The following is an 11557-nucleotide window of genomic DNA, read 5'->3' as shown; positions in this document are numbered from 1 at the left end:
TTTGTCAAGAGTCATCTGAATAGTGTCATTGAATCATGTGACCTGTGTAGTTTCATTGAATGTTGGAGAGAATCGGTTTGTGGCCATAAGATGGGAAGACACAAAAATCCCAAAGGAAGATTTGATGATGGAGAAAGTGATGTGATGCCAAGATTGGTTCTTTTTTTTGTCGGACAGGTAAGGGATTGTTTTAGTGTACAGTGCTGGGTATATTATTTACGAGTTGTAGTCTGTTGATGACTACAGATTACATCGTGAAATTGAAAACTGGTTAGTAATGTAACAGAGTCACTAATTTTAGGTCTTTTTACCACTTTTTAGATTACTTTTTATCTAACTTGTTTTAAAATGTCCATTTAAACACCATACCATACATATAAAAAGAGGAATATATAACATAGAGAAGTGCATTAAACATTACACCAGCGTTTCCCAAACTGCTTAATATAAGAATTGCAGTGGGTTTGTAAACTGATAAAAATCTAATAACATTAGAAAAATGTAACAAATAATAACTTGAACACAAAAAAGGAATGGGCTATTTTAATGAACCGCATGTCAATGTGACCATTAATTAAATCAAAGAACTGTAAACTTGAAAATGTTTTATTATTTTAAGTTTAAATACTATTATTTTAAGCAGTTTTTTTACAAATCTGTTTTATATGAACAAAGTTTAGCGTTTAGTAATTTGCATAATTATTTGTTTCATGCATAGTCTAATTGCTTGAGAGGTTAAGAATTAGGGAGAATATATCATGATTAGTTTACTGCCACAGTGTGAATAACATGAAGTCATATAATCCATAAAAAAATAGTATCAGTATTATGAAATGAGATTTACTCTTTGGAATCTATGTAATCCAGAATATATGTAACTGGTTACTACCCAGCAAAGGTTTTAATGTAATTTACAGAAAACTATGAAAACTTATAATGCTGGCACACGATGATGAAAGATGTCAATGCAGCATTGAACACCTTTGTGTTTTCAGTACTTAAACAATAGCCAAAGAACTACTGAATGCATCTTTAATTGGCCAAACGTTGTGGGAGCCCTGGGAGAAATAGTATACCTATCTACATTATATCTCTCTCTCTATATAATGTGTGTGTGAGATAGAATATATGCAAATCTAATTTCTTAAGGCTCCAGCACCTGAAGATCCTCATAGCATCGGCTCAATCTTTCTTCCATTACTGCTGGTCATAACAGAAAAGGCAATTTTGCACCTATAGACATCCATCACACAGCCACCGAAATGATGAGATTTTGCAATATTGTGCTGCCACTCTCAACAAATATCAATATATATTATATATAATATATGTTATATTGCCCTAGCAGTGTTCTTTATAGATACCTTATCCTGAGGCACACGCCGGCCAATCATATTCCTATTTTCGCTGTGTGATTGCATTACTGAGATTACTGGGCCTAATTATGAATTCATGTGCTTGCAGCAGACTAAAACTCACAACTGTAGCACCTTGTAAACTGGATGAACAGTGAGTATGATGAGCTGTAGCTGTGATGTTGGGTGTGTTGAGCAGCAGGTGGCCCAGCATTAGTATTCATGAGAGAGACAGTACAGCTTCTCTCCGCCACCTAATTTTGGAGCCCTACACCCCCCATGACCCACATGAGCTGGAGATGTCCTCATACAGCTGGCCAAACGCACCAAACATACGGGCCCCCAGCTGGACCCTCACAAAGCCTTGGGCTCCGCAACACAACACACACTGGCACAGATAGTTTTGGGTTAGTTCACCCAAAATAAACTCTCCCTCATGTTGTTCCAAATGTTAAACTTTAAACTTAAAATGAGAATTTTCAGAATTGTATTGGCTGCTTTTGTACTTGCTATTTGTCCTAATTTTTTGCTGTTGCTTTTATGCCTGAAAAGCAACAACAACAACAACAAAATACAAGTCTTCTGCAACGTTTGTGTGAGCAACAGACAGGAATTAGCTACTCTTTCATTTATATCTGAGCATGCCACTGTTTAAATTATTAATAGTTCATTTCATTTCAAAAATTTGTGGAAATTTTACTCACCTTCAGGGTATCCAAGATGATCCAAGATGTAGATGTGTTTGCTTTCCTCATCAGAACAGATTTGGATGAATTTAGCATTAAGTTACATCACAGGGTCTGAATTTCAGCGCAAGCATTATTACGTTATAACATCTTATAACGTTGTAAATTCCCACAGTTCCGATATGTCATCAAATGATATTAAGCATTATCAATTTAACAGTTTAAACACTCACTTAAACCACTTAAACGCAAGAAGACGCGAGAGAGAGCTCAATAATGCGCGCGCCTGTGAAATAGCGCGTGCCTGACTTCAGATTTGAATCTTGTTTTGGACATTATTGCGTAAACGGCCAGATACATATGGCTTAATGGCTGCCTGTCTTGGCAAGTATTCAGGTTAACACAGTCGGTTTATATAAACAGTCTATACACTGGCTATTAAGTGAATGTAAATGACTGAAAAACAAAACCCATGTAGATTACGTTGGGTCTTAAAGAGACAGCTGCCTAAATAAACCTGCTGCTGTGTTATCAATATTTATACAGTGAAGTGCCTATACAGTTACTATCAAGTGTTATTATACAGTTGAATAAGTTATTACATTTTTGTAGTAATTCAGTATCTGAATATTAGCCTACCTGAAAAACTTAAAACACCATTAATTTTTATTTGTATCTTAATATTGTATTCATTTGTGCTATTGCTTTTAATTAATATATTTGTTCTTATTTTATGACTGGACTGTTTACTTGCCTGTTTGAATTAAAATAAATTCATTTCAGAGTTTGAAATCAGTTTCCTGAGCTGTGTGTAAGCTATTACACAACAAAATTATTGTAGAGTTTGTCTACTTTCCTTTTCCTTTTTTTTTTTTTAAGTATCTTCCTAACAATATAAATATGAATCAAAACAATTATAATTGTACAATTGTAATTCACAGACACTAATTGATGGATTGGAGTGGTGTGGATTACTTGTGGATTATTGTGATGTTTTTTATCAACTCTCATTCTGACGGCACCCATTCACTGTAGTTGATCTATTGGTTATGGGCTGAAGATGAGTACAGAAAATTTTCATTTTTGAGTGAATTAAGTCCTTAAAGTATCTCAACCATTAAGATCAAAAAATTTCACACTTACAAAGTCTTACAAAACTCGTATCTGGTCATTTTAAGAGCTGAATTTATTATATCTGCATGGAAAAGAGTGACCTTCACATTCTTCATCATGTATCGATTTGTGTTCCTCAAAATAAATTCATGCAAATTTGAATCAACATAATGGTGAGTAAATAATAAGAGATTTCATTCCGTTTTTGAGTGAACTATCGCTTTCAAAACATTTCACCTCCAGAGTTTTTATTTTATTGCAAAGTTTTTAATAAAACAAAATGTTGGAAATTCCCAGCTCAGACTGAAAATATTCATTTCTCATATTGAGGGAAAAAACTTTCTGTCACAGCCTTCATGTTTCAGTGGTTTCAGGCCCCGTGGCGGTTTTCAGTGTCAGCTGTAATGTAATTCCAGGTCCACTGTAAAGCGTGAGCCGGGCGGTCAGAGGGGCCGGCTGGTCTGGAGATTACTCAAGCGAGGGGAAAAATTGACTGCGCTTTTGTGGTTCATAATCCACTTGCATAATTTAAAAGCCTAAGCGGAGATGACCATAAGGCCGAGTATGGATGGATTCAAATGCAGTCATACGGGGCCTCTGGGAAATGTGTGCAAAGTGTACTTTCCAGTGCCTGAATCTGAATAATTGAGTTTCCTCTAAAAATTGGTTGGGGTATATAAAGCTCCAAACAAACAAATGCTTCAAAATAAGAATATTAAAAACAATTTAAATAACATTCAACATGACTTTTGACTTTTCAATTTTGAAAGAGGGAAACTGTAATACAAGAGTTATTCCCTCTTAAGAATAATATTACTGAGCAATTGACCAATAATCCAAACAGACCTTCTATCTTCTCTGATATCACATTGTTTATATATGATTTTTGTTACAACTATGACTTTGACATGGACTATAGCTTCCTGCATGTTATATATTTATATCATACTGACTTAGACTTGGCAGACCATTTTTTTTGTCATATATTATGAGTAACAGTAGAAGCAGTCATAAAAAATTTAAATATTGTGAAGAATTTCACCACACATTTTTGTCATTACAGCAACCCTGTCATTTGTATTCCCCACAAAAGTATAAAAAATCATATTCAGAAGTTGAAGAAAATGTTTGTCATAGAAGAGGTGTATTCAATAAATGAAATTCAAGAAACACACACACACACACATTTACCCACAGGTCATGGTGATTCACACAGACTTCACAGTCCTCACAAACCCTTCAGATGTTTTAGTTCAGAAAAACTTTAATAGTAGAATTAGATTTAGCATTATGACATATTTCAATAAATATTGTGTTATATACAGATATAGCAGATATGGTACATTCCTTTTTCCTTCAAATTGCTCACATTTCTGTACAAGCCAAAAAATATCTGCCATTTAATTCTATTCATGCAAAATTCCACGTTTTAGTATTGGAACATAAAAATAAGAATTTGCTGTTCTTTTCACTGCTTGGAAGTGCATTGGGATTATGACGAGAAGCGAATGAAGAGATGCACTTTGTGCCAATACATGATAGAAGCAAAAAACCCAAAATTAAGGCCATACCAACTTGTGCAAAAATAAAAATGTACCCACAGTTTTGCATTCAGGTTACATATGATCGCCATGTCCCTCGTCACTCAGAGATCAACATTTCCTGGGCATTTGCTCTAAAATCCTTAATCAAAATAACCAAAGAACAAGTGAATTAAAACCATCAGGACATTAAATTGATATTTTCATGATTATTAAGCCAAAGAAGAAATTTCATAATGCATGTGTTTCACATCACACTGTTCTTGTGTTCCCGAGCCAGTATTATTATTTGTTATAAGTTGTCTTTTATATTGCGTGTAGCATGTGGTGTGAGGCATCACTGCTGTCATTTACACACGGGACAGTCCCGCGACGTCATGAGTAGCCTTAAGCAGGGTTCATTAATAAAGAAATCAGTCATTAACAGCAACATATTTTTACACATGTGTTTTTGACTACATATTTGAGTCGAGAATGAGCACATCAAGTGTATAAAGTAACTTTATCACTTTCCACACTGTACACTGTGATGTATATTATACATCGTGTGCCTCTATCAGTCTCACAGATGAAGTGTAACCCGCTGGAAGAATGACTCCTTTGAAATAACAATGATTAATATTGTTTGCAATGTTACAGATCCACTCGTGAACACTCCTTCAGCACAATTCATCATGTGTGAACATTCAAATGATGTGTGAAATGCTACATTGTGCGGCCCGTGGAGGTAAGCGTGTGTGGATAGCGATTCACATTACAATGTTCTTCCTCCTTGAACTTCTGGTGAGCAACTGGAGCAGAATTCAGTTTCTGCTTAATGCAACATACAGCGAGGTCTAATATGTCGTGGAAAATCCAGTGTCTTCATTGGTGAGGTGTAAACCAGTTTTCAGAGCACTGCATCACAAGCCAATTCATTTAAGGGAGAAGATTTGACATTAATAATCAAAAATAGCCCTTCAAATATACCATGGTGCCTGGTCATTTCAATTATTAAATAAATAAATAATTTATTAAAACAATAAAAATAAATAAAAAATCTAACAAATAATTATTAAATAAATAAAATGTGCCATTAATCAACAATTAATTCCAAGCTTCACTCTTAACTAAAATTGTACATATACATCAAAACATTATGATACCATTATTTAGACCAAAATGCAAGTTTGTATTACTTGGTAATATTTTACCGTCACAAAATCTGTCTAGTTGGGTTTTCTTGAATACGTGTGAAAAACAGAATAAATTACAAATGTTACAGGCCTTACAAAATTGGTCAGTGTCACATTAAACAAGATGAAATGAAGACATATATGAAATATGAAAACCTGAAAGGCAATGACAACAGAGTAACAAAACTGCTCTTTGGTTTTAAACAAACAAAGTTACACACACACACACACACACACACACACACACAGAATGTAACGCATGGCAAAATCTTGCACAGAGCATCTATCACAGAGCCTGACACATGCTCACTTTAATACTGTTTCTCTTCAGTTCGGCAGTCAAACAAAACATTACAAAAGTGAAAAATGACATCTATATCATCTGCGCCACAAAAAAACCCTAGCCATGCATCGACAGCAAATGAGCATGACTGGAAGAGAAAATTGTACATGTATGAAATAAAATGGCCATATTCAACATGATGAACACTGGAAGTAATTGCATATCCGATTATTGCATAGAGAAGCCAGATGAAGATGCATCCTAAATATCGTAAACTAAACCTTTGTGCATTGTTTATTCCGTTGCACAATGCAGTGTTTATACACATAGACTGAAAAATCACTGTAATATACATTTGGTTGGAAATATAGATCTATTATCATGGCACTGGCTGTACAGCTAAACCACGTTTAGAAAAATAACACTGTATGAAATATGAGTTATGAAAGATCCTTTAGCTTTTCCTTCTGCACGTTTCGGACATATTCTGAAATGGTGAAAATGCCAAAACCAAGGAATGCCAAGAGTTAAACGTATATTTTATTTTACATATACTAATATTTAATATTTAATTTGTTTATTCAGCTTATATATCCAAAAGGTGAAAACATGAATGATTAAATGGAGTAATTTTTTTGGTCAACCTAAAGGATGATGTTTGGCACATGAGCAGAACATAATCTGACGTTTCAAACAAAACGAAACCGGAAAATGAGCACAGATAGAGGAACACATTTATCGTAACTTGAATAAATATATATTTTTCACTGGCAATCATCAAGACCCATTAATAATCGATATCAGAATGAAACATCGTCAGACCCCAGGACAACATTTTCATTGTGTATTCATGGAAGCCCCCAACTGCCTCGAGATGACCAAAAATGGTTCATTTTCAGTGACTGAAGTATTATAATTTAAATATACGATATATTACAGTAGTAATGTTTTTCAGTATTCTCGCAATACAGTACGTCTTCAAGTTGCAAAAAAAAGTTTTACAAGTTCTTCTCTTGGATTGCCAGTCATCCGTTCAGAAGTTCTTAAGTTGAATATTTACCTTTAGTCATTTTCATTTTTTTAGTAAATATATTGCCACATTCATATATCATGCATTTTACTGCATTGCTATTGCACAGGTCCGGATTATTCAGGAGGACAGGAGAGAAAGAGACGAAAAAAGGAATAAATACCTCTGCTGGGGACTCGAGTGAGAGCGCTGCAGTGAGAGGAAGGCGGGCACGGTGGGACGTGGAGGCGGTTGGATTCGCATCTCTTTACTGCTTGTGAACATCCTCGCTGCGTATGATCTTGTAAATGATCCAGTAGAAAATGTTAAAAATGAGGAAGACCAGCGGAAAGGCCACACGCGACACCGTGTCGATCCGTTTGGCGCGGCCGATGAAGAGCTTGCGCATTTCGTCCACGGTCTTCTCAGGGGGGTTGGCGGAGGTGGGCGCGTTGTTGTTGTTACCCTTGATGGCCATGCCGTCTTTGGCCTGGAGGCACGCCGGACCCATGCCGTAGGCGGAGAAGCTGAACCGGCCGTCTCCCGCCTCGTCCTCCTGTCAATCGGTCAGGAAACCCAATAGTCAAACACTAATCCTTATTAAACGAGTAATATATATTGTAACCCAGTGTCTTCATTGGTGAGGAGTAGACCAGTTTACTGAGCACTGAATTTGATATCAGTAATAAAAATAGCACTTTAAATTTACCATGATGCATGGTCATTTAAACAAAACAAAGTCGCAAAAATACACAAAACTACACACAGTGGCTTTAAAGTGAACAAACATTTATTCACCCTCATGTCATCCCAGACGCATGTGGTGTTCTTTGCTCAAATAAACACATTCAGATTTTTAGAAAAACAAGTGGATGAAACCCTCAATTTTGAGGTCTCAAATCCACCCCCCTGATGTAATGTGGGTATGCCGTTTGATGTAATTAAAATGAAACTTGTTTTGCACTTGCTGCTCTTATCTCACTCTCTTTCCATTTTTGTTTCCTTACATATATTTGTTTATTGACTGTTGCATGCAATCCAGAAATACAGCATATTTAAAAAATGTGATTTGGGTTTTTCTGTTGGGTTTGGGCTCTAAATTGAACAGTAACACTCAGGTTAAAGCCCCGTTCACAGCAAGAATTATAACTTTAAAGAAAACGATATTAGCGTCCATACCAGCGAACTGTATCGTCTGTTTATTCTAAGCTCACATCTGCCACTTTAAATTCTCGAGCTCGTTATAGTAGGATGGATTCTGATTGGCTGTCAGTGTTTGTATCGTTAATCAGCTGGAAAAAATAATTCTGAAAATGAGTCCAATGATATGGTTTCTCTGTGCCTGTATCATTATAGTTGTAGTGTGGACTCCTATTCTTTAATATTGAGAACAATTCTAAGAACTATAACTTTATTGTTATTTTTATAGTTATGGTGCTTTGTGTGAACAGGTCAAGCGATCTCAGGTAGAGAGCAGGTTTGGGCTTTAGTTTAAAGCCTGTTCAGAGCTCCAACACAGAGGCTTGTAAGTTTTTCATGAGTCTGAAGACCTCGATTACTTTAGCTCATGTGTGTTTAATTGGGGTTGGAGCTAAACTCTGTAAGAAAGTGGCCCTCTCTTCAGGGCCACTGTCATACATTGGTTCATTAGTTTAAACTCACCAAAAACATCAGCACTGTGAAATATGGCATAAGCACATTGTTTATAGCTAAAGAAGTTTAAAATACTATGATTTTTCTCACACAAATATCACTTCTTTCATATGGATTACTATCATGTTCATTTTGTGTAACTCTTGGGTTACCGTCCATGAGAAAAAAAATATATAAATAAATTAGTGTCCATCTGAAGAAAGAAATTCATATTCATCTGGGATGGCCTGAGGGTGAGAGAATTCCTTATCCCTTTAAATCCTCCAGTCCTCTTGGGTGAATTACATATATTGATGAGTATTAACTAAATACATATGTCAGCTAGAGGGCACAAGGTGTATTCAGAGGTCACAATCTCTCAGAAAAGTTAATGGACTGACCTTGGCCTGCTCCACACCTCCACACGATCTTATTTGAGATTCAGCAGATGGACTCGATCGTAACGTTAATGAAAACAGAACCAAAATAACCACCCGGTTAATTACATTTCAGTGCACGCATAGATATTTCACCGTGATTGCGCCTGTTTAAACACGAAGCGTGGATGCGAAATAGGATCATTATGTTCGTAATGCATGTTTTTAATTTGCAGGTGCAAACATCTAGAGCTGGGAACTATCCCGCTTACTTTTACTGAAAGATCAGCCATTTTCTAGACAGGACTCCATTTTTAGACACTTTGTCCTCCTTCCGTCCTTGTCTTTTAACCATCCCATTTATAACTGTTAATGTGTGCCGGGGTAAATGGAAGATCACACCAGGATGTGTGTGTGAGGGCTGATGTTATTCCACTGCCCCTTTGTTTTTGTATACGACGCTGTCTTTGATGCCGGGGTGCTACAACCTTTCCTTGTCCTTCAGTTGCACTGGCTCACCATTTGTAAGTATTACGGATGCTCGGCTTTATTTCTGCTGCCATATGATTAATGTGGTGGCTCAGAGACGTGACGTGGAGCTGTAAAGAGAAGCTGGGCTGCAGCACCACTGTGTCCTGCGTCACTTTCCCTCTCGGCCCGCCCCTGCCAGATTCATTACCCTCCCTTCCTAATTAAAACTCAGCCATTACTGCATTAGTCGTGCCAGCCGCCTTCCCAGTCCGACTGTTAGAGGGGAGGGAAAAAAACAATAAGCAGAACGCTCACCCGCATCCTCGAGGTTTACAGTGGCGTGTGATATTACAGCCGCACGTCAGAATGCAGCTCACGCTAGTGTTTGCAAATCAGGGGTGTGGCCTCCACCGCTATATACAGGACCTCTCGGCTCCTTCATCAATCAAAGCCCGTAGATCTGACAGGTGTTTTGATGTCTTTTATTGGGATGTTGTGATAAACCACAGAAACCGAAATAGCTGTATGGTACCAGCCTTGTGCCTTTATCATATATAAATATATATATATATTCAAAATATTTAGCATCAGATGTCCTGGACAGGGATGATTTCATATAAAGCATATATTAAAGTGAAAGTCAGCTCTATCGTACATAATGAGAGCGGGATGATTGACTGCATTTATCCGTGTAGGACATTACATTGCACTGCATTTACATATGTCTGTTGTTTTATCACCTATGGGTGAGCTGGAATGAATATTTTACGAGTTGCGTGTGAAACAGATTCAGGCATTATGCTGATGTGCCCAGTGGTTATGAGTCTTGAATGATTATATGTTTACAAAAATTAGATTTTTCACCAATAAACATCTGTGCCCTCATAGATGTTGGGAATTTAAATGAGAAGCCGACGAATAGCATTCGCTCGGTGTATATCATGCAAGCATATTATGCCTTTCAGGTTTCTTTAATGGCCAGAATCATTTTCAAGCCTGTTTTCGTCACTGACATCAGCTGTATCGGTCCAACCATATCTGAAACTCTCGATTCCTGTCGCCCTGTGCAGTGACCTCCAGGGTATAATGAGAACTGCTGGCTTTCAGGCCAAGCACTGATTCTGAATACGCTTATTAAATTAACACTTTCCTTTTGCTTTAATAGAGCTACGCATTTATCCTTGTGCATTTTCTTATCACAAAGCAAAAAAGCAAAAAAATAATTCAGATGCTTGCCCATTCAAAAGTTACTACCCCATCAGAGGTTGGTACAGGAACGAGCCCTAAATTCCAAAATTAATGGATCTTATTAAATGGGTTTATGATTAAATGTCTGAAATAAGAGGTTAGCACAAGCTCAATATATTTTCATGTTTTATTCTACCACATAAAATACATCAATAATATCTTACACATTTTTTGTTTTTACGTGTCTTGAATAAGGTGGTTGTCAGCAGTTGGCTAAATGGGACTCCCGAGGTTGTCGTAGACTTTAAATGTTATTTTTAGGCTCTTCTGAGTCAAATTAGATCACCCAAAACTGCTATTTTTGTCTCTATAAATGATTCAGGCTCCTTCAATGTCACTATGGGATTTTTTCCAACCCATTTTAGAAAAGTAATCCTCTCCTTAACAGCCCACATGATCTTAGTTGTCACTCATGTCCGCAGCACAAGCAGTGTGTACTATAATAAACATGAAATATGGATATTTAGCTACTGTTTTTAGCAAACAGTGTTGGATAGTAACTGATTACATGTATTCTAGTATTCTATGTAATCAGATTCCAGAAATGTAGCACTTGTTATTAGATTGTTACATTTTAAAGGTTCCTTATCAGATGACAGTTATTTTTTTATGTATTACACCATTAATGGCAGTAAATTATTAATAATTAAGCTTCCCAAATCCCTTT

The 11557-nt window shown here is 36.5% G+C and overlaps 1 protein-coding gene across 3 annotated transcripts in view; it reads right to left on the bottom strand.

The window, feature by feature from the left end:
- Nucleotides 1–6334: 6334 nt before the first annotated feature.
- glra1 (glycine receptor, alpha 1) overlaps nucleotides 6335–11557 on the bottom strand; it is a 51169-nt gene continuing 45946 nt past the window's right edge. For all 3 annotated transcript variants that reach the window (XM_059515476.1, XM_059515478.1, XM_059515477.1), the window contains one exon: nucleotides 6335–7718. In XM_059515476.1, coding sequence (XP_059371459.1) covers nucleotides 7431–7718 — 288 coding nt within the window. In that variant the 3' untranslated portion in view covers nucleotides 6335–7430. The remainder of the gene's footprint in view (nucleotides 7719–11557) is intronic.

Source organism: Carassius carassius, chromosome 29 (genome assembly GCF_963082965.1).
Source record: "Carassius carassius chromosome 29, fCarCar2.1, whole genome shotgun sequence".
Taxonomy (NCBI): domain Eukaryota; kingdom Metazoa; phylum Chordata; class Actinopteri; order Cypriniformes; family Cyprinidae; genus Carassius; species Carassius carassius.
Note: the sequence above shows the minus strand (reverse complement) of the source record. Positions and strands in the feature narration are given on the sequence as shown.